A 24,928-nucleotide genomic window follows, 5' to 3' on the forward strand; every position below is an offset into this window, starting at 1 on the left:
AAAACTCTTCCTACAAGCTTTAACCAGACACTGATAGAAGTCACAAGACTGCTATATACTGCTGATTAGAAAAGGTATTTAGCAGTTTATAATTGCATTTCCATGTTCTGTGTACTGTGGGAGACCAGATATAGTGAGTGCAGGCTCCTGGGTTTAGTAACACTTGAATACCTGTGCAGAGTTCAGCCTTAAACTTTAACTCCCTGATGATTTGTTATCTGTAAAATCCTCTGTTTGTCCCTCTAAAACTAGGATTCACTTTTTTACAGAACAGGGTGAATCTAGCTTCAGAGGGGTGCACAGATGAGGGCTTCCAGGATTTTTTATTTTTTTTATGGTCATGATTTGACAGGTTTCCAAAGTAATGAGACGGAAGAAGAAGTGAAAATAAATGTGTTTTTATTTATTAGCAGCCGACAAACCCCCTCCCCCCAAAGCGGAGATGGTGTCAGAGGAACCCAAGTTCATTAACCAATGAGCAACTTCCAGGGGTTTGTAGAAACTGTGAATAAAAGAAGTCAGATAATCAGTCCGTTCTTCCAGCTCGGTCCGTCATCACATCATGCCGAAAAAAGAACGGTCTAGTTTAAGGCCACTCTGTCGCCGAAGCCCCTCCCACAGCGCCAGGAATGTGACATCATCTGGGAAGGTGGGCCAAGGGGGCGCTCCATTCCCGGTGTTCTGGTCCCACGTGTCTGGCCTTGTAGCCCCCCCCCCCCCCGGGAATCTCCACTTTGAGCCAGGCTGACTCTCAGAATAGAAAAGTAACATTAATGGTTTATGCCGCCATCTGTGTTGGTTGCGCGTCACTCCAGTGCCAGACTGAGGGGACGCAACGTAAATTATGGCCACACCTGCCTTGCCAGAGACACAGACAGCCACAGGGGAAAAGATGGCCGCCTCCAGAGGAAGAGACATGGAGACACATGAAGATGGGAGGCCATAGATGACAATCCGCCCCAGTGACCCCAAACATCTCCAGCCCCTCCACAAGCCGGCGGTAGCGATTGTTGGGACGTTCCAAACAGCACCTTATTAGCACCTGTGCCGTTTCCCATCGCCTGCGCTGGTTGCGATGATATGAATGCTTTAAAAGACGTAGAAGTGATGTAAATAGCTCCCCAGGAATCGGTTCTCCGCAGAGCGAAGCTGGATCCCAATGAGCCAAACAGGGAAGCCTCAGACTTGGAAACGTGCAGTCTTCAATGGTCCCATCCCAATAAATAATATATAAAAAGAAAAAAAAAAAAATATACATATATATAAAAAGTAACATCTCCACCCAGATGGAGGGGGACAGAGGGCAGAACACAGCTCATCTCTCCCGGCATAGAGGACCCAGCTGATGGAAGTGGCCCAGCGCAAGGAGTCTCAGTGACCACCCAGTGGACATCAATCTTCAGTCTCCTCATATGTGGTCTCATCAAAGGGCCGGTCCAGGAGAGGCACAAAGTGATGGCGGGAGTACTTTAACTGAAGGAGGTCTCCGACTTCACTGATCTTGTTAAGCGCCTGGGGAGACAAGAGTGTGGGGTCAGAGTGCAAGCAGTTGAAGTTCAAAGAAAGGGATGAAGATGATGCAGAGGACACCAGACAGGAAGAGGGAAGAGCGCAGGGGACACCAGACAGGAAGAGGGAAGAGGGAAGAGCACAGGGGACACCAGACAGGAAGAGGGAAGAGGGAAGAGCACAGGGGACACCAGACAGGAAGAGGGAAGAGCACAGGGGACACCAGACAGGAAGAGGGAAGAGGGAAGAGCACAGGGGACACCAGACAGGAAGAGGGAAGAGCACAGGGGACACCAGACAGGAAGAGGGAAGAGGGAAGAGCACAGGGGACACCAGACAGGAAGAGGGAAGAGCACACAGAGGATGGAGGATATTATATAGGAAGAGGGAGGAGCACACAGGGGATGGATGACGTTCTATAGGATGAGGGAGGAGAGCAAAGAGGATGGAGGACATTCTACGGGATGAGGGAGGAGAGCACAGAGGATGTAGGACATTATAGGGGATGAGGGAGGAGAGCACAGAGGATGGAGGACATTATGAGGGAGGAGAGCACAGAGGATGGAGGACATTATGAGGGAGGAGAGCACAGAGGATGGAGGACATTCTACAGGATGAGGAAGGAGAGCACAGAGGATGGAGGACATTATAGGGCATGAGGGAGGAGAGCACAGAGGATGGAGGACATTATAGGGCATGAGGGAGGGGAGCACATTATACGGGATGAGGGAGGAGAGCACAGAGGATGGAGAACGTTATATGGGATGAGGGAGGAGAGCATAGAGAACACTACGGTTACTAAATAATACTTCTACTTAATAAACCCCAATAGACAACAATAGAAGATGGTAGGACACCGAAAACTCACCAGGTCCAACATCTCCCTGGTATGTGCAGCCGACACACAGAAACGAGCTCTGGATTCAATGATGGGGGTGGCTGGAAATCCCACAACCACTACGCCAATATTCCTCTTTAGCATCTCTCGCCCAAATGCCCTGTGGGGGAAAAAAAGGAGGGATCAGCCTTGTGAACCTGGCAGGGTCACTGCTTCTGATCCGAGGGGTGGGGGGAGCCACAATCTCTCAGAACCTTATACATTACCTTCCTTGGGGATGATCAGATCACATCCACACCCTACCCTGACTCTACTGGATCAAACATAACCAGGACCTGTCCCCTGACCCCCTAGCCCCACCATATGCCCCCAGAGAAGTGGCCTCCAATGATATTGGCTCACATCAGTCAGGGACAGATCAGTCATTCCTCATCAGTAGAGATGAAGACCACTGTTATGGCACTAGCCTGAAGGAACCCTGCTCTGTAATTTGTGGGCAGTAATCATCAAGCTTTCTAAAAATGCTGGTGGTACAGATCGGGCCCCGGACTTTAATGACTGCTTGCTGTGGATCAGCAGTTCCTTAAGAAAAGCAACATTAAAAAAAAGATGTTACAGATCCACCAGAAGAAGCTCTGCTCGGCACAGGAAATGCCGCACTGTGTAATTCTGGAGGATCTGCAGTCCCCTCACAGGACCCGGCGTACACAAAGCACTCTGCTGCATCTCACTAAAGACTCACCCGATCTTTGCTGGCATGTAAAGCATCAACGGGACCACCGGTGAGTCGCTGTTGCCATAAATGATGAAGCCCATCTCGGCTAAGCGGCGCCTAAAGTATCGCGTGTTCTCAGCCAACTGCTCCACCCGCTGCCGACCTGCATGGGGAGGAGAGAGATCGTAAGTCGCCATACCAGGGTAGGAGACGTCCACAGAACAGCGAGATTTCCATTACATGAGAGCATTGCAGCACCAAGCGCATACCATTCAGGAATCAAATACAAAGAGGTTATGATTTATCAAATAAATGATTCATAAATAATAAAGATTTCATATATTAAAATACGTTATTTAAATTTTAAATAAATAATGAATCGTTCCTTTTAGAGGACATCAGTATGAACTTAAAGGATTCACAAATCATACCTGTAGATATACTGATCTATCGCCAACATAAGAGAGTGTGCAGAGGAGGGACAACATTCTCCGACACACCGCAGACATCCTACCACCTGGAGGGACAACATTCTCCTACACACCGCCGACATCCTACCACCTGGAGGGACAAGATTCTCCTACACAACGCCGACATCCTGCCACCTGGAGGGACAAGATTCTCCTACACACCGCTGACATCCTGCCACCTGGAGGGACAACATTCTCCTACACACCGCCATCCTGCCACCTGGAGGGACAACATTCTCCTACACACCGCCGACATCCTGCCACCTGGGGGGACAACATTCTCCTACACACCGCCGACATCCTGCCACCTGGGGGGACAACATTCTCCTACACACCACCGACATCCTGCCACCTGGGGGGACAACATTCTCCTACACACCACCGACATCCTGCCACCTGGGGGGACAACATTCTCCTACACACCGCCGACATCCTGCCACCTGGGGGGACAACATTCTCCTACACACCACCGACATCCTGCCACCTGGGGGGACAACATTCTCCTACACACCACCGACATCCTGCTAACATTTTATGTACAATAACTGGACTTCATGCAGAAATCCCCCCCCCCCCCCCCCCCCGGTTTCTTACCTAGACAAATGTCATACATCCCAGGAGTCTTCAGGAGGGGTTTTCTGCTACATGAATCATTTGCCCTTACTCAAGATGGCCACAAATGCTGGGGGGGGGGGGGGGGGGGGGGTGGGTGTTTTTCAGGAGGTAAGGGGTTTTCTCAGCCAAGCACAGCCTCACCCGCACACACCCTAAAGGCAGGTGGATTCCAGAGGGTAAAGGTTACATGAATCAATTGCCCTTACTTAAGATGGCAAAGGATAGAAATGCTAGGTGGGGGTGTTTTTCAGGACGGGAGGAGGGGTTTTCTCAGCTAAGCACACCCTCCTGCATGCATGCTTGAGCCAAAGGCAGATGGATTCCAGGGTGTAAATGCTACATGAATCAATTGCCCTTACTCAAGATGGCCACTTTGAATAAATAAAATGAATTAAAAATTGTATGTTTGGTTTGCGGTGTTTAGATGCAGTCAAGATCTCAGGCATTCAAATCCTCATGTACTGTCACAAAGCCCAGGATGATCTTCCCATACAAAGCGGGGCAGGCGACTCTCTTCTGCTTTAGTTTTGAGAATCCAGCAGGAACCCCTGTTATCTCTCACTAACCAGCAATATATCAATCTAGCTGGTCTCTGAGCGGATTTTATTTCTGCCCAACTCAGCAGAGAGGGATGTGGACGGCCTCAAGGCTGCAGATAACAATCCACAGTAAGTTTCTAGTGTGTATTTATCATCATTTTAATATGGAATTTAGAATAAAAACGTTTTTGTTTTGGAATTTCTTCTAACATGGAATGAAGGGAATACTCCGATAACGGATGCGGAGTAACTCCTTACATAACTCTGGAAATATTTGGCCAGTCCGCTATGCAGAGAAAAGCGACAAACGGAAACCCCTCTCTGCACAATCCCCCATCGATTGTAATTGTCAGCTCAGGAAAACGTAAATAGGATTTACCAGCGATTAATTCGTAATCCTATTAGGAGGGGGTCAGAGGTCACCTGGAAGTGCGTCACCGCGTCACCCCATGGCGAGGAGAGGCAGAGCTGGTGTGTCACCTCTCAGCGGGCGCAGCTGGTAGAAGGAATGCGCATTGTATGTAAGAAGACGCATGACTACACAAAGGAAGGACGGGAGAGAAGAGCAAAAACACCTCCGTGCTCCACTCATAGAAATATCAGAGCGAGTGACAGCAGCAAGAGAGTCCAGAAATATTCCAATCCCGTAACCTGACCAAAATGTACATCCAGAGCCGCTGGTCTATATCCCAGATAAAACCTAAATATACAGCCATTTATCCAACTGTGCAATGGGAGCGTTCCATGCTCTGTTCCTGCATTAGGTCAAATAAGAAAGGATAGGTTGTGGCGCTCAAACGTGGCTGAGCACCGCGTTATGGGCGCATACAAACTGGAGAACTAGCTGCGGCCAGGCGTGCCACCCCTGGATGCAAAAAACAGTCTTCCTCCAGGGGCAGCAGTGTGGTCCTGAAATAAAAAAAAAAAAAAAAAAAAAAAAAAAGCAAGAAAGAAAAAAAGAAAGTCGGCCCCCAGCTACATCACTAACCTAGTCTCAAAATACTAACCTAATTGTTCATATATAAATATAATTTTTAGCAGAGACCCTAGAGAATAAAATGGCGACCACTGCAATATTTTATGCAAAACTGTTTGCACAGTGGTCTTTCAAATGCATTTTTTTTGGAAGAAATACACTTTCAGGAATGAAAAAAACCAAAATAAATAAATAAATAAATAAATAAATAAAAACCACCCCCACTAAAAGTTAGCCTTTTTTTGTATAATGTGAAAGATGTTACGCCGAGTAAATAAATACTCAACAGGTCATGCTTTAAAATTGCACATGCTCGTGGAATGACGACAAACTACGGTACTTCAAAATCTCCACAGGCGACACTTTAAACATTTCTACAGGTTACCAGTTCAGAGTTACAGAGGAGGTCTAGTTCTAGAATTATTGCTCTCGCTCTAGCGATTGCAGCAATTCCTCGCATGTGTGGTTTGAACAGTGTTTACATTTGCGGGTGCAACTTATATATGTGTTCTCTTTTGCGTGCGAGCACGGAGGGATGAGGCGCTTTAAGTTATTTTATTATTTTAGTTTTACACTGTCCCTTTAATTTTTATCACTTTTATTGCTGTCACAAGGAATGTAAATATCCCCTGTGAAGAGTAATAGGCAGTGACAAGTACTCTTTATAGAGAGATCTGGGGTTTATAAGACCCTAAATCACTCCTTAAAACATTCAAATAGTCAAGTTTGGCTGTTTTGAATACTGCAATTTTTTTTTTAAATTTGGCACCTTTAATTAACTGGAAGTGTTGTCATGACATCGCTTCCGGGTTATTAGATCTGATACCCGATCAAAGCCGATGTTGGCATTGTTCGGGACTCCAGCCAGCCGGCACCGGGCTCTCGTGGGACCAGAGAGCCCGGGTGAGCCGCAGAAGGTGGTCGGGGGGGGGGGCCTCTCCTCCTGCTGCCTGTAGGAACAGTTGAGCGGTTGCTTAGCCGCATCGTTTGTTAGTACAAGAAAGCCATCCGTCCGCTCTAAAAAAAATGGTACCGGGGTAATGTGTTCGGCTGCAGGCATCACCCCGGGGCAACCCCTTGAAGCCGAAGGCCACATATTTGCGTTACATCATCGTGAAGGGGTCAAAGTGGAACTTCACTCTCCCAATCAACATTGATTATTTTTTTTCGTGTTCAAAAAGTTTTTATTGAGGAAAGAAACAAAGTTTACATGGTAAAGAGAGAAGTGAGTCAACCCCTAGGAACAGGGGGTAGGACAAAGTACGTAGCAATACGGTACAAAAACATTGATTATTTTTACTCCTCATGCTAATAGAATTGGTAAAATAGATAGGGAAGTATATCTTATTTACTGGTTTTAAACTTTTTCAGCTACATCCTGGTTTTTTGCCTTGGCAAATGACGTCATACATCCCAGGAGTCTTCAGGAGGGGTCTTCTCAGCCAAGCACACTCTCCTGCCTGTGTTTCGTCACATTCAGCTACACTGTTGTAAGACACCACTTTGCCACAGGGCCCCTCGTGGGCGCGCTTCGCTTGCCACGCTTCGGGCACGGCCTTGCTTTGCTTGGCATATTTATAATCTAACTATGTCCACTTGGATGGTGGGGCTTGAACCTGGACTCAGGGGTGTGACCACAAAATTCTGGTGGGGGGTGTTTTTCAAAACAATTTCATAGCGAAATAAAGCATGGAGACATGGATGAATGGGGGGGAGTTTACTTTGATTAAAAAAATGAATTAATGTTTTTGGTTTGTAGCGCTCTAATGCAGTGAAGATCCGCTTTCAGTACGGATGAAAGCTGTGCAACGGTAATGCCACCCTCCCCTTCCTCACCCAGGAGACACCAGAGGACAACTGTGCAGGGCAATAAAGGGTTAACACACATCTTTCCACTAAGAGGATCATCTCCAGACTCTGAGCACTTCACAGCGCCAGTTATGTCCGCAGATACCGAGCATCTTCCTACGTCACATGACCCCGCCATCTGCACGCGATTATTCTTCTTCATTTCCACCATCTCATTATCTCCCTGAAAAGTAATGCTGACTACAGGCCGTTGCTCCACCAAGAATGACAGCTGACAAGACATCTGCCAATCCTTGATGCATTTCCACTACCAGTGGGACCCCGCTGTCATCTTCTGCCTGACCCGGCTGATGGGGGAATCCACGCATAATGACAAATCTGCTCCCTTTGCGGTCAGCTCACCTAAAAGGACTGATAAATGGGAAGAATAAAATAAAATCCCTGGCAATTATCAGCTCTTCCCATACCAAAAAGTGTCTATTATCACTTTCCCTATAGACCATGGCAATGATCCAATCAGCTGCGGTGAAAAGATCAGTCCATGTGTGGTCACTAGGGATCGGAGAATGGTTCGGCCCAAGCAAAAGTTCAGGCCGAAATTTGGTTGTTCAGAGAACACTGAACAATATGCGGTGCTCGGGGCAAATTCGAAAGCCGCCGGAACACCATAAAAGTCTATGGGACACTAACATGAAAAATCAAAAGTGCTCATTTTAAAGGCTTATATGCAAGTTATTGTCATAAAAAGTGTTTGGGGACCCGGGTCCTGCCCCAGGGGACATGTATCAATGCAAACATTTTGTTTTTAAAAACGTCCGTTTTTTTTCAGGAGCAGTGATTTTTTTTTTTTAATGCCTAAAGTGAAACAATAAAAATTAAATATTCCTTTAAATATCGTGCCTGGGGGGTGTCTATAGTATGCCTGTAAAGTGGCGCATGTTTCCCGTGTTTAGAACAGTACCACAGCAAAATGATATTTCTAAAGGAAAAATTGTCATTTAAAACTGATCGCGGCTGTAATGAATTGTCGGGTCTCGGCAATACAGATAAAACTAATTGAAAAAAAAGAAGGGCATGGGTTCTGTCCCCCAGTCCAATACCAGGCCCTTTGGGTCTGGTATGAATATTAAGGGGAACCCCGAACCAAAAATGTGAAGAAAAAAAAATTGCGTCCTTCAGGTCTGGAATGGAAATGAAGGAGAACCCTGTGCCAAAAAAAAAATAAAATTAATTAAAAAAAAATGGCGTTGGGGTCCCTCCCAAAATCTATACCAAACCCTTATCCAAGCATGCAACCTGGCAGGCCGCAGGAAAAAGGGGGGGGGGGGGGGGGGGCGAGAGAGCGCTCCCCCCCCTCCCTCCCGTACCCGGCCACATGCCTTCAACACGGGGAGGGTGCTTTGGGGTCTGAACCCAAAGCATCTTGTCCCCATGTTGATGGGGACAAGGGCCTCATCCCCACAACCCTTGCCCGATGGTTGTGGGGATATGTGGGCGGGGAGCTTATCGGAATCTGGAAGCCCCTTTAACAAGGGGACCCTCAGATCCCAGCCTCCCCCCGTGTGAATTGGTAAATGGGGTACATTGTACCCCTAACTTTTCACAAAAAAAGTGTCAAAAATGGTAAAAGACAAGAGACAGCTTGGGACAAGTCCTTTATTAAAAAATAAAAACGTCCAGCGATGTCCATCCATCTTCTATCACGCCGCCCAACGGACCGAAAAAAAATTAAAAAAAAAAAAAAAAAAAAAAGCCGCAACCGTTCCGCCTCCACGGGAGGCTCCCGCCGACTGATGCCTATTCTGGGTGACAGTTCTTATATAGCTGAGGGTGGGGCAAGCCGGTGATGTAAACGGGTGACGCGCCCCCTTCTGACGCCACAGGGGCTTCCCCGTGGCGTCAGAGGGGAATAGAGCTGCATAAAAATGTAGATTGTGTGCACCAGAGGAGCTTACACTCTATATATTATTATATAGAGCTCCGATATATGCTGTAGAAAAAACATTAAGCTGGGCACATCAGCCTCTGCCTGTGGTAGGACATTAGAATGTAAGCTCCTCTGGTGCAAAGGCCGATGTGCCCGGCTCAATATTTTCTCTACAGATTATGTCAGAGCTACATAAATATATAATATATATATATAATATATAATAGTGTGCGACTGTGATGGGACATTAGAGTGTAAGCTCCTCTGGTGCATACACTATTTTTATATAGCTCCGACATATTCCGCACCACAGAGAACCCCGAGCCAGTCACATCAGCCTCTGCACCAGAGGAGCTTACACTCCAATGTCCTACACTACTATTATACATTTTTATATCTATTTTATGGTGTAGTTTATATGAATTATCCTGATTGCATATGTTCCCCCCCACCCGAATTAGATAAGCGGGGCTGGCAGCTCTACTCCCTATTCTATGGGAATAAAAATTGTTGGGAGCTCATGTTTTGGTGGTGTTGGTTAAATCATACCTACAAAACACCCCCCCCCCCCCCCCCCCCTCCGGGAGGGCTATGTGCACCTCAAGTCAAATAAAAGGGGATATTTGAATTCCAATTGTCGTACAATTTTGGACATCACACAACGCTGTGAAGAATAGAGGAATTAGGAAAGGAAGTACACAGATAGAGCGGCTCCTCTGGCTCCCGGCCTGTCTCTTATTCCGGGCCCCACACAATCTGGAATCAATTTTTTTTTCTTCCTCTGATCTTGCAGGCCTGTAATTGTATAAAAAGAGAGGCCCCTTCGTCTGCCCCGGGGCAATTATCAGAGGATGTGACGGGTCAGGGATAATTCCTGCCATCACAGGGGAGGAAAAACAGGAACACAACCCCCCACACATCCCCCCCCCCCTCACTGTTACTGCACCAGGCACCCAATACGATGAACCCCAATCCCACTACACCAGATACCTTCTACACAGAATAACCCCCCCACCCACCCCTACTCTCTATCAGGCAACCTTACGCACAGAATTATAACCCACACCCAAACCAGGCACCTTATACACAAAATAATGACACCCCCCCCACTGCACAAAGCACCCAATACAATGAACCCCCTCCACTACACTGACAACCGAATACACTACCCCAGGCACCTTATACACAGAATAACCCCCCCCCCCCTTTCTATATCAGGCAACCATATACACAGAATTATGACAACCTCCCCCCAAACCAGGCACCTTACACAAATATATTCTCCCCCATACCCCCACCCCCGTTACTGCATAAAGCACACAATACGATGGACCCCCCTCCACTATACTGAGCACCTAATACACTCCCCCTACACCAGGCACTATATACACAGAATCCCCCCCCCCCCCAATCAGGCAACCTTATACACAGAATAAGGACACCCCCCGCCCCCCCTCTTTACCCACAAACCAAACCAGGCACCAAAATACCCCCCTCCCTACACCAGGCACACTATACACAAAGTATTAACCCACACACACACACTATAAGGGTAGAAGCCCCCCCGACCCCCCCTCAAATGCTCAACCTGTTACAGATGAATTGGATCGGTTCTACACACACAAGATGTAAGAGATGCAGTCCCCCCCCTCCGGACTCCATGAAAGGGTTACCAGAGAGCCGGGGTCTCCTCCTCCTTCAGCTTTATCACATCCAGATGCTGGGGATGGTGGAGTGGCCCCTCTAACAAGTATCCACTTTCCTCTTTGATGTGGACAATGTTTACAATTCCTGGCTGAGCCCAATCCTCTCCCTCCCCAGGGAACATGTCCGGCTCCAAGAGTGTAAATCACCCGTCCAGGAATTCACCCCCCCCACCCCCACCCCCTACAGACACAAGAGCTGATCATCACATTCTGCCTACATCCAGCTGCTGTCCCCTCTAATAAAGACATCTTCAGCTTCCACCAGAACCCTTTGCACACTACCATGCAGGCTATACTGTACATGTCAGGGTACCTTGACATGTTCAGTTAAAAAAGGACCCCATCCAAACAGTTTATGCAGCTCAAGAAAAGAAAGAAAGAGAAAAAAAAAAAAAAAAAAAAAGACCACCACCACAAGGACTTTAATATTACCTTAAGGTTTTTGGATAGCATAGGGAAGGGGTAACGACCCTGTAACAATTATTTTACTGTCGATCTTCCTGTTCAGAAGATTTCACCTCACTTCCTGTCCCTCCGACAATTGGATTTTGAACATTTTGGGTTGTCGTGGAAACAAGAATTGGTGATAATGCTTCAGTGGGGACACCTTTTTCAGATAACTTTTACATAAGTAAACATCCCTTTCTAGGAGGTAGATTTCCTGCCACTTCCTGTTGAGTATGAGTCATGTGCAAGTCGGATGTATGTAACTCGGGGACTTCCTGTACTTACTGAGCCCAAACTCAATCCAACACTGTGCACGAGAGCCGGAGGCTCTCTCCTTCCTCAATGGCTCAGACACAGCAGTCAAAGTCATTGGCTTCAGCTGCTGCAAAGTCATTGGCTCCAGCTGCTGTCAATCAAAGCCAGCGAGCAGGGATAGGGGGTGGGGCCGGGGCATGTTCTGTGTGTCAATAGACAGACGGAGCAGAACACAAGAGTGAGCATGCATGAGTGTTCTAATAGCAAGCGGTTCTAATAGCAAGGGACTTTCATATTCCTTTCAGTTAGGAGCAGACCTGGCTGTGTACGTGTAGACCAGCCTTACTGAACATTTTTTCCACCCCAGAGGAACCCTTAAAATAATTTTCAGATCTTGGGGAACCCCTGGTAAGATTAGTCCATCAAGGGTCATTGGGAAAACGCCCCTTATGTTGGTGGTGGCAAGTCTGAAGAATGCTACCCTTAGAGGGGTGGCAGTCATGCCGCTGGCTCTGCCAAGTGGCCTTGGACCTGGAACTATGCAGGCACCATGAGATGGGAGGACAGTTAGCCACAGTTCAAGGAACCCCTTAGTCTGAACATTTTTTCCACCCCAGAGGAACTTTTGAAATCATTTTCAGATCTTAGGGAACCCCTGGTAAGATTAGTCCATCAGGGGTCATTGGGAAAATGCCCCTTACGTTGGTGGTGGCAAGTCTGAAGAATGCTACCCTTAGGAGGGGTGGCAGTCATGCCGCTGGCTCTGCCAAGTGGCCTTGGACCTGGAACTATGCAGGCGCCATCAGATGGGAGGACAGTTAGCCACAGCTTAAGGAACCCCTAGTCAACCCTGGAGAACCATAGGGTTCCATTGAACTCTGGTTGAGAATGGCTGGTGTAGACGATATAGGTTGTAGAACGTGTCCTCCTGCAGATCTTCAGAATAAGAGAAGGAGCTTACAGGACTACAACATTGTTGCTGTGATGGCGACGTTGCAATGAGGGGTGACGGAGATCGTGTGATGACCCCCTGTGTATGGGACACACAAGGTGAGAGGTTTGGGCTGTGGAAGTGTCGCACCCCCTGGGAGGTCAGACAATGCAGGGCATTTACAGGTTCACACCTCGGGGAGGACAGGACTGCCTGTGGAAGACAAACATTTGCTGCTCTTGTAAAAATCAAACTTCTGAGTGACTGAACAGTCACACGGCAGGTCAGTTTACAGGCCAGAGAGCTGATCAGAGCACAACTACACAGCAGAGGATTCTCTTATGAACAGCGGTAAATCTGAGCATTTAGTGACCATGTGAAATTCCTGCTTCATTCCGCCAGACAAGACGCCAAGAAAACATTCCTCAATGGCTGCAACCAGCCAATCCCAGAGCAGCCCAGGGACACCCTGCACAGGGGATACAAGCAGTACACCTAGCCATTCAATAACCAGGCCCAGCACCAGGCTGGTGTGCAAAGGAACTAAACATGGGGTTGATTTACTAAAACGGGACAGTGCAAAATCTGGTGCAGCTCTACACAGAAATAAAAACAGCTTCTAAGTTTTTTTTTTGTCAAAGCTTAAAGTGATTTTAAAGTCGTTTTTTTTTTTTTTCCCTATGAAAATAAAAAACGAGTTATACTTACCTGCTCTGTTGCAGTGGATTTGCACAGAGCAGCTTGGATCCTCCTCTTCTCGGGTGCCTCTTCTGTGATCCTGGCCCCTCCCTCCTGTTCAGTGCCCCCCACAGCAAGCAGCTTGTTATGGGGGCACCCGAGCTGAGTCTCAGCTCCCTGTGTCCATTCAGACACAGGAGCCCTGACCCCACCCTCTCTCTCCCCCGATTGGCTAGCTGACTTTGCAAGCAATGGCACCACTCAATGGCACCACTGCTGTGTCTCAGCCAACCAGGGGGGAGAATCTCGGACGGCTGAGATAATTGTGGACATCGCTTGACAGATGGGGCTCAGGTAAATATCGGGGGGTGGGGGGGTCTGCTGCACACAGAAGGCTTTTTGTCTTAATGCATTAAGATAAAAAAAAAACCTTCTGCCTTTACAATCACTTTAAATCGACCGTAAAAAAACAAAAAAAAAAAAAAAAAACAAACTGGTCACTGTTGCTGTCACTGCTGACATTTCCCCCAGGTCTTTCTTCCAAGTTTGCGTACTCCGGCTGTGTGAGTAGCCAGAGCCGTGATAACATCACTCCTGCGCATGCGAACCCTCGGGTTCAGCACGAAGCTCTAAAAGTCTGGCACAGTAAGCCGCATCTTCGGAGTGTATGCACCGTTGACCTCACCAGCTGCATCCAGGATGAATATCTCCTAAAAACAGTGCCCATTTAGGAGATATTCATTTTACCTACAGGTGGGCCTTATAGGCTAACCTGTAGGTAAAAATCACAAAGCGGGGTAAACAACTGCCTAAATTGAACAAGCTGAAGTTAAAAGCCGATTGGTTTCTATGCTGAGCTGCACCAGATTTTGCACTCTCCAGTTTTAGTAAATCAACCCCATGCTTACCTGTGCTCACTGGTGGGTAATAAAATCCAATCTTCAACCCGAATCTTTCAATTTTGCAAACAAGCGTTGTCAATCTGGGTGATGTAGACAGCTGGCATTTTGGCAGATTCAGCAAAAAAAAAAAAAAATCGGTCAAAATTTGAGCCATGTATGCCCAGCCTCACTTGTTCTATAGAAAACCATTTTGCTGCACTTAAGTCCCAGTGATCAAAATGCAATCAGCAACGTTTGCTAAAAGACGCTATGGGGTTGATTTACTAAAAACAGGAGGAGTGCAAAATTTGATAAAAAAAATAAATAAAATACAATTATTTTATATATATATATATATATATATATATATATAGAGGAATATTAGCACTGTCAGTTTTATATATATATATATATATATATATATATATATATATAAAACTGACAGTGCTAATATTCCTCTATTCAAAATGGAAAAAAAAATACCTATAGTTCTGTTTAGACCCCTTTCACACTGGGGCTGCCCGAGCGTTCAGAGTAAAGCGCTGCTCGTTTTAGCGGCCCATTACCGCTGTTTAAGTGGAGCTTTATATATACACACACATTATATGTACCGTAATCTGAAAGCTGATTGGATTCTATGCACAGCTGCTCCAGATTTTGCACACTCCAGTTTTCGTAAATGAACCCTAAAGAGTTAATGAATGACAAAGAGGAAGGGTGGGTGGGGGGAGATGAAACCAGGTCTGGGCTCAGAGAACAGGTGTCTGTGTGGCTCCCACCTGTACAAACGGACCTTATCTCTGGAATACACAGCTGCCAAGAGGTGCCAGGTCCTGAAGTCTCCACACAAGCTCTTATCAGAGCAAGAACAAAGGATATTCTCCTGGCCATGATATGGGTTGTCATTCTGGGTGATCATCAAGAGTGCAAGCTCTTCAGGTTAAAGCTGGAGACACACTGCAGTTGCTTTTCATGCAATCCAGCAGGTTGCATGATAAAAAAAAAAAAAAAAAAAAAAAAAAAAACACCCGTCTGCTCCGGTCGGAGCCGCTGTACTAACCATGTAAGGTTAGTTCAGCGATCTCCCCTGCTGAGCTGTTGTGTTCTGACAGGGGGGGGGGGGGGGTCAGAACAGAACACTCTGATCAGCACTCTCTGCCATTGACTGAGAGCACCGATTAGAAGTCTTCTTTTCCAGCATGCATGTCCGACAGCCAGCCGAACGACCGGCTTCGGTCACAGACCGACATACACACTTTTTTGTTTTTAAACCAACAAATGTCTCCCGACATTCTGCCTGTGTGTACGGGGCTTAAACACAAAGTGAGGACCTCCAAAAACAAGTGCAGCCATGGTACCCATGTGCTTTTTTCATTGTGCTCACCTGTCTCCCTTTCAGGCCCCACGTACCCTAACCTGAGCACCAAATCTGGTTCAGGAGGAGCCATAAAAGGTTTTTCAGACTCCTGAGAGGAGGTTGACCTCTGAAAGATCCTTACATATTTATGTGTGCCTAGATCTTATGAGCAGGCCTTTTCAAGTCTGGTCCAAGGTCAGCAGCCTTGGCGACTTTAGCAGGGGGGGGGGGGGGGGGCTGGGGGACAGCTCTTCAGCGAATATTCACAACCCATTGGTAGCAAGGGATTGCTCTCTGGCCTCTTCACCTAGGCCAGCCCTTCTCAACCTTTTCAACACAGAGGAACCCTTGGAATAACTTTCCAGACTCAGGGAACCCCTGCTGAAAATGACTTTGTCTACAACTCATGATACATTATTAGTGTGATGGTCAGTGGGAAGAATGCTCCTTACACTTGCGGTCATTGGGAAGAATTAACTCCTTACAGATAGTTAAAAAGAACAAATGGTGTCAGTGGGAACTTATCAGAGGCAGAAATTGCTCCTTGCTCAAGAAACCCCTAGCAACCTTTGGAGGAACCCTGGTTGAGAAACCCTGACCTAGGCATCAAAAAGGACATTATGCCATCACTGGGCACACTCCATACATAGACTGATCACTATACAATGCTGTCTTTAAAGGCCTCGTGCACACGACACTCCTATTTGAGCATCTACTTTTTCAGAGTTTTTTTTTTTTCCTTTTTTTATGTATTTTCGTGCATAAATGTTCGCGTTAATTCACGCAAATTTTCATGCATGCGCGAAAGCTTGTTCAATGTCAATGGACAAATCTGTTTGCATGTGAACGAAAATGTGCACGAATGCGTGTATTTGCATGCACGAGGCGTAAATTGCTGACCAAAAATGTAGATTTTTATTTTATTTATTTTTTTTTTTTTTTACTGAAGATTACACGGCGCTTGTTTACACGCCTGTGTTCATAGGCACCTTACAATTAATGGGCTGTATTTAAGAGCAGTAAAAAAAATAAAGCTGTACTGAGTATTTTCAAGCTGCAGTGTGCAAGAGGCCCAAGCGTGATAAAAGGGAACCTTTCAGAAGAGCTGGTAACAGACATAGGTGAGGCTCCTACTGTCTGTACTCATCTCCTGGTTAGCATGTCACTGTGTGCATGCCCCCGAGACTAGCCTGGTTTCTGGGATTTGGACGATACAAGTCTCTGCTATTGTGACAGGTCCTCTTGAGGCTCCCCGTGGCTTTGAAATAATGTGCGTTTACTCTGGAGAAGAAGTTCTGTATACACAAGTCTGACATACAATGGGGACAGAGAAGGAGGGAAGGTCTCAGGTTAAGGGGCTGATTACACGCTCCACCCCACTGCTTTAGAAGTGTAAGTAGAGCCTCTTGTTTGTGGAGTCAGACAGAGACCTGTGTCCCGGGACCTGATCTCAGGGAGGTCGGAGGTCATACAAAGGGCCGAATTCATAAAAAGGTGTAATCACGGCTCATACCCCATACAGTAGTCAACATTACAGATGTTTCTTAGGATCACATATCATGTGTGTGACTTGGAACATAGAAATCCAGAGGGGGGGTCATGCCCACCAAAATTGAGCGATGACAACACCCAGAATCACATTGGGTTTTTGTATTAAGGACTCCAGTGGTAAATCTCCCTTCATACATGAAGTCCCCCCATCTTTTTCTACATCTCAAAGCTCATGCTACAATCTCTATTATTATTTTTATACGGGATTTATATAGCGCCAACAGTTTACGCAGCGCTTAACAAAATAAAAGCGAGACAATACAGAGTTATAATACAATAAAACACAAGAGGATTAAGAAGGCCCTGCTCAGAAGAGCTTACAATCTGATAATGAAAATTCAGCATGCGGAGCGAGGTGGAGTGGAGAACATAGGTGGAAATACAAGTCCACTAGACTCCCCAACAGTACCAGTAATCCTTTACAACCAGATTTAATCATTAAGTTAAACGTGTACCGGCTGCTATGGGTGAACCCCGGTCTTTCCTGGTGTTGACAGTGCCATAGTGAGCCAGGAAATGATGCCGCATGTACGGACGCCAGACAGTCTGCACGAAGTTCCTACTACTAAATGGCAGCTGTCACACCAGCACCACCTAGTGCTCAGTACTCACCAGTACATGGTTCTTTTGAATCTAGACCAATCAATTGAGCTCACAAAGTGAAGATATGCCATCTAGGAAGGTTAACTGTGTCTAAAGAGCAAAACAAAATAATCTACATTTACCGTATATACTAGAGTATAAGCAGAGTTTTTCAGCACATTTTTTAGGCTGAAACCCCCCCCCCCCCCCCCCTCGGCTTATACTCGAGTGAGGGTGCCCATCTGCTGCTGTACCTGTGATAACTAAAACAGCGGGTGTCTCCCGCTGTGTCATGCAGTCTGTTCGTCCGTCCAATGTAAAGCCCCGCCTCCTCCTTGTCCGTGATAGATGGAACACTGATATAGTTCCCCAGCATTGTATCAGTGTTCCTCTATCACAGATGAGGAGGAGGCGGGGCTTTGTTACATTGGACAGCCGCCAAACAGACTGCATGACACAGCGGAAGACACCCGCTGTTTTAGTTATCTCAGGTACAGCTGCAAATGGGCACAGAGAGGCTGCAAATGGGCACAGAGAGGCTGCAAATGGGCATTGTTTACCCAGTAGCTGCTGCATTTACCACCCTAGGCTTATACTCGAGTCAATAAGTTTTCCCAGTTTCTTGTGGTAAAATTAGGTGCCTCGACTTACATTCGGGTCGGCCTATACTCGAGTATATACAGTACGTCTTGGATCACTCCTAGAAAAACCAGCACTGCGCTACCTGTATCTAAGCGCTCCTGTCGCCTCATAGCTGCAGTGCAAGATCATCTTAGGCACTGCTGCCTCTGACTCCTAGTCTCACTAGATTTGGTGATGTCACTACTGTGCTGCTCAGCGTTTTCCTTGCTGGAGAGGAAGCCATACCTGAGAACCTGCAGTTCCAAGGCTCCTCCTGCTTCTGTATCAGCCATTCTTGGGATCTGTGGTGCCACAACTTCTATTATTACCCCACCTATTATCCGATCACCAGTTGAATAGGGGGGCAAACTCTGACTTGAGAAAAAAAAAAAAAAAAAGCCCCACCTCAGGACGGCCAGCTCTATACAGAGATGAGGCATGGCAAGTCAGTAATAGGGAGAGGATCAGCTACAGGGAGCACAGTCAATACCAGTGACTAATCATTTGTCCTCTGCTTCCACAGTACAGGTCCTCTTTAATTCTGATCTGTGTGACGTGTCCCCTGTAGTGGGATGTGGGCTGCATGCGTCCGGCTAAAAGAGCATTAAGAGCTGCAGATCCCTCCGGCTGCAAACTGGGTTGCTTGGGACATCTCCTGGTGGCAGACCATTACTGGCAGGTTAGGCCCTTACATGATAGTTTCCAGCATACACGCCAATGACACTGCCCGCCAACCATCACCTCTTCCACCCTGCTTGAATTACACTATATTGTCAAAAGTATTGTGACGCCTGGGCATATATCTATATATGCACACACACAAATTTAACAGCATCCCAGTCTTAGTCCGTAGGGTTCAATTTTGGGTTGGCCCACCCTTTGCAGCTATAACAGCTTCAACTCTTCTGGGAAGGCCGTCCACAAGGTTTAGGAGTGTGTCTATGGGAATGTTTGACCATTCTTCCAAAAGCGCATTTGTGAGGTCAGGCACTGATGTTGGACGAGAAGGCCTGGCTCTAAGTCTCCACTCCAATTCATCTCAAAGGTGTTCTATCTGGTTGAGGTCAGGACTCTGCGCAGGCCAGTCATGTTCATCCACCCCAAACTCACTCATCCATGGTCTTTATGGACCTTGCTTTGTACATTGGTGCGCAGTCATGTTGGAACAGGAAGGGGCCATCCCCAAACTATTCCCACAAAGTTGGGAGCATGAAATTGTCCAAAATGTCTTGGTATGCTGACGCCTTAAGATTTCTCTTCACTGGAACTAAGGGACCAAGCCCAATCCCTTAAAAAAAAAAAAAACACTAAAACAACCCCACACTATAATCCCCCCTCCACCAATTTTGACCGGTGCACAAATCAAGGTCCATAAAGACATGGATGAGCGAGTTTGGGGTGGAGGAATTTGACTGGTCTGCACAGAGTCCTGACCTCAACCCGATTGAACACCTTTAGGATGAATTAGAACGGAGACTGTAAGCCAGGCCTTCTCCTCCAACATCAGTGCCTGACCTCACAAATGCGCTTCTGGAAGAATGGTCAAACATTCCCATAGACACACTCCTAAACCTTGTGGACAGCCTTCCCAGAAGGATTGAAGCTTTTATAGCTGCAAAGGGTGGACCAACTCAATATTGAACCCTACGGACTAAGACTGGGGTGCCATTAAAGTTCATGTGTGTGTAAAGGCAGGCGTCCCAATACTTTTGGCAATATAGTGTATACGTCAGTGGACAACCACTGTGCAGGACAATCAGTACTGTGGCATGCCATATACATGCTGCCTATTAGAAAAGAAGGTCTGAAGTCAGTTTTCTATAAGACAATCTGAGTGTTTGTGGTCACCCTGGGATGGGGTGAAAGCAACAAATATTTTACCGCAGAAAGTGGTTAAAGGGGAATAATCAACTGCACTGTCACTGGCTGGCGGTGTCAATATATTACTGACTGATATACAGAAGAAACGTTGTCTGCACTGTCCATAACCAATCCCATTCATGTAGATAACGTGAAGAACATGACTGGCTGTTATGGGTAACACGGCAAGTACATTTGTCAGTCCTTTCCATACATTCTCCAACACTTCTAATACATATTATCTGAACATTTACATAGCAGACAGGCTCCATGCAGCGTCCTGTGCCACCCCGGCGCCCACTGTATAAAACGTATGGACCGGCAGACAGAGGGCGGATGAATGCTGGAGTCAGCAGAAAGGAACAAAGACACAGATTGTTGTAATGTCCAATGTAGTGCGATATCCGACACGTTACATACATATTCATGGTACTCACTGCTCAATGTATATACAGTGCTACACTGCATGAAGCCTTCAATTAGTGACTGCACACCTCCCCCTAGTGGCCAGTCTGCACACCTACACTGGGGCTCAGTGCCCACACTGCCCCCCTACAATCTGATTCTGAGGTCCAAACTTACAACAGAAATAAAAAAAACTCCAATAATCGAAAGCGCTAAATTTAAAGCAAAAATGCCTCTAACCACGTGACACACTAGGGGGTCCTAGCCTTACCGAACATTATTAATGAACCATTTATCATTAAAAGGGTTGTAAACCCTCGTGCATCCTATGCATTAAGGTGAAAATACACGAGGGTTTACAACCCTTTTAATGATAAATGGTTTATGATTAAAACCCTTTTAATGATAAATAGTTTATTAATAATGTTCCCAGTCGCCGGGCCAATAGGAGAGAGGAGCGGGGCCTCGCGCATGCGCAGTAGGGTTCCCGCCGTGCATGCTCAGAAGCATTGAGCTTCATTTTCTCGGCTCGTCGTCGTGTTGTACGTCACCTCGTTCTTGACGGTCGAAAGTGCAGCGAACTTTTGCGTGACCGTGTGTATGCAAGGCAAGCTTGAGCGGAATCCCGTCGGAAAAGGATATGATAGCTTTTCCGACGAGAAGTCCGATCGTGTGCATGCGGCACAAGACAGGAAGTGTGCTACTGGCAGGATTCACCAGTTATAAGGAAAAAAGCCTAAAAAAGAAAAACTAATGTAGCCATCACATCTAAGGATTGTTTAGCTGTATTACAATACATTTTTGTTTTGTGGTTTAATACTGCTTTAGGCCCCTTTCACACTTGTATGACTTGTCCCATGATTTTGTACTGCAAAATCGCATGACAAGTCATTCTCCATGATTTTCAATGACTACCATTCATATTGACAGGACTTTAAGTCGTGCCAACTTCAAAGTAGTCCCTGCACTACTTTTGTCCAACTTCCATACGATTTGTACTCCATAGACCTCAATGTTAAACCCTCAAGTAGCATGCAAATCGTACCTGAATAATATAGACACGATTTCAGCACTACTTTGTAAGCACAAGCTGAGAATGGTTAATGCCAAAGTTGTGGCAAAGTCGTACAAAGTAGTACTGATCCCAAATCGTGGCAAAATCGCAGTAAAATCGCGCAACTTTGAAGTCGTATAAGTGTGAAAGGGGTCTTAAGCAGCCTTTTTGGGTAGTCATGTGTCATATGGCAGACAGCACCAATATGGTAAACCCCTCCCAATGCTAAAATGACTCCGGAATACTCACCCAGAGTGGTGCCGTCTTCTCCCATGATGCACTTCATAGCGGTAATGATCTGCTCTACCACAGGCGGAGACATGGAAGTAGCGTATGCAGTGCTGTGCGAGTGTTTTCGTAGATAGTCTATGAGGACCTGGCGAGGAGAGACAGACAGATATGGAGGTATAAGAAACCACCCCGATTAATTGCCATACACGAGACAGAGAATTCCAACACTGGGAAGTGATGATCACCAACTAGAGCCCAAATAATACAATCCCGGAGTTGCAAGTCATTATAGAATTAAGATCAACTCCAGTTAAGGTTCATTATATGGTTTACATACTTAGGTTAAAAAAAAAAAAAAAAAAAGAAGACACAAGTCCATCTAGTTCAACCAAAAAATAAATAAATAAATAAATAAATAAATAAATAAATACAAATCCTATATACACAATCCTTCAGCCACAGTTGATCCAGAGGAAGGCAAAAAAACCCCAGCAAAGTATGATCCAATTTGCTACAGCAGGGGAAAAAATTCCTTCCTGATCCCCCGAGAGGCAATCGGATATTCCCTGGATCAACTTTACCTAGAAATGTTAGTACCCAGTTATATTATGTACATTTAGGAAAGAATGCAGGCCTTTCTTAAAGCAATCTACTGAGCTGGCCAGAACCACCTCTGGAGGGAGTCTATTCCACATTTTTACAGCTCTTACTGTGAAGAATCCTTTCCGTATTTGGAGATTAAATCTTTTTTCCTCTAGACGTAAAGAGTGCCCCCTTGTTCTCTGTGATGACCTTAAAGCGAATAACTCACCACCAAGTTCCCTATATGGACCCCTTATGTATTTGTACATGGTGATCATATCCCCCCTTAATCACCTCTTCTCAAGAGAATAAATTCAGTTCCTCTAATCTTTCCTCATAGCTGAGCTCCTCCATGCCTCTTATCAGTTTGGTTGCTCTTCTCTGTACTTTCTCCAGTTCCCCGATATCCTTTTTGAGAACTGGTGCCCAAAACTAAACTGCAGAGGAGTTCTTACTAATGATTTGTACAGGGGTAAAATGATCTCTCTCTCTCTCTCTCTCTCTCTCTCTCTCTGGAGTCCATACTTCTAATACAAGAAAGGACTCGCTTTGGAACCCCCCGCTTGGCATTGCATGTCATTATTGAGCTTATGATCTACCAAAACCCCCAGATCCTTCTCCACTACGGATTCCCCCAGTTGTACTCCCCCTAGTATGTATGATGCATCATGGGGGTCTTAGAACCCCAAGTTCATTACTTTACATTTATCAACATTAAATCTTATTTGCCAGACCCTATATCATTTATAAAGATATTAAAAAGTAAGGGTCCCAGCACTGAACCTTGGGGTACACCACTAACAACCTTGGACCATTCAGAGTTAGAATCATTAACAACTACTCTCTGAATTCGGTCTTTTAGACAGTTTTCTATCCATTTACAAACTGATCTTTCCAAGCCTGTAGACTTTACCTTACACATGAGCCGTGTGTGGGGAACTGTGTCAAACGCTTTTGCAAAATCCAAGTATACCACGTCCACCGCCACCCCTCTATGGTTTATAGGCAACCCTTCCAAACTCCCAACTCTGTTCTAGGGAAGGGTACTGTTTATACCAGAGCATACAGACTAGGGGTCGACTGATTATCAGAGCGGCTGATTATCAGGGGTCGATATCCACATCTTTCAAATAATCGGTCAGAAACTTACCAATATTGGTCAGACCACCTCCCCCTGTTCCTGCCCGGCGCTTGCTGCAGTCTCTGCCAATCTGTCAACAGGGCAGCAGAGAGATGACATAGTCTCTCACTGCCCACCTCGTATCACTGCTGTTTCGCCCCTACAGCAGGGCCGGGAAGGCTGCCCTTGACAGAGCTGCAGCCACAGGTGAGCAGAGGCAAGCTGCATATGGGCGGCAGGTGAGCAGAGGCAAGCTGCATATGGGCGGCAGGCGACAGTGGCAAGCTGCATATGGGCGGCAGGCGACAGTGGCAAGCTGCATATGGGCGGCAGGCGACAGTGGCAAGCTGCATATGGGCGGCAGGCGACAGTGGCAAGCTGCATATGGGCGGCAGGAGACAGTGGCAAGCTGCATATGGGCGGCAGGAGACAGTGGCAAGCTGCATATGGGCGGCAGGAGACAGTGGCAAGCTGCATATGGGCGGCAGGAGACAGTGGCAAGCTGCATATGGGCGGCAGGAGACAGTGGCAAGCTGCATATGGGCGGCAGGAGACAGTGGCAAGCTGCATATGGGCGGCAGGAGACAGTGGCAAGCTGCATATGGGCGGCAGGAGACAGTGGCAAGCTGCATATGGGCGGCAGGAGACAGTGGCAAGCTGCATATGGGCGGCAGGAGACAGTGGCAAGCTGCATATGGGCGGCAGGAGACAGTGGCAAGCTGCATATGGGCGGCAGGCGACAGTGGCAAGCTGCATATGGGCGGCAGGCGACAGTGGCAAGCTGCATATGGGCGGCAGGAGACAGTGGCAAGCTGCATATGGGCGGCAGGAGACAGTGGCAAGCTGCATATGGGCGGCAGGAGACAGTGGCAAGCTGCATATGGGCGGCAGGAGACAGTGGCAAGTGACAAGCTGCATATGGGCGGCAGGAGACAGTGGCAAGTGACATGCTGCATCTGGTGGTAGGAGACAGTGGCAAGTGACACGCTGCATCTGGTGACAGGAGACAGTGGCAAGCTGCGCTACCCCGAGTGCCTCCTCACGGGCTGTCTCTGCGCCAATGAGGAGTATATCGATTTGTTCTTTACAGGACTAGATAGGTTAGTTCTAGATTGTAGATGCCTGTAGATTGACAGGTTTTAAGGTGAACTTCTACTTTAAAACATCCCTTTATAGCAGCACTAAATGAGATCGAGCAGCACTAGAAGCCAATCAGATTACGGTCACATGACCATAAACCTTACCTCTTGGCATCTAAAATTGGTTGGG

At 46.7% G+C, this 24,928-nt stretch overlaps 1 protein-coding gene across 1 annotated transcript in view; it reads right to left on the minus strand.

Annotated features, from left to right (window-relative positions):
* Nucleotides 1–382: 382 nt before the first annotated feature.
* Nucleotides 383–24,928, minus strand: part of SPTLC2 (serine palmitoyltransferase long chain base subunit 2) — a 60,648-nt gene continuing 36,102 nt past the window's right edge. Inside the window, exons 9-12 of the mRNA XM_073610062.1 lie at nt 21,976–22,102; nt 3,090–3,225; nt 2,378–2,507; nt 383–1,512 (exon numbers count right to left, since the gene is read on the minus strand). Coding sequence (XP_073466163.1) covers nt 1,393–1,512; nt 2,378–2,507; nt 3,090–3,225; nt 21,976–22,102 — 513 coding nt within the window. The 3' untranslated portion in view covers nt 383–1,392. The remainder of the gene's footprint in view (nt 1,513–2,377; nt 2,508–3,089; nt 3,226–21,975; nt 22,103–24,928) is intronic.

Source organism: Aquarana catesbeiana, linkage group LG13 (genome assembly GCF_042186555.1).
Source record: "Aquarana catesbeiana isolate 2022-GZ linkage group LG13, ASM4218655v1, whole genome shotgun sequence".
Taxonomy (NCBI): domain Eukaryota; kingdom Metazoa; phylum Chordata; class Amphibia; order Anura; family Ranidae; genus Aquarana; species Aquarana catesbeiana.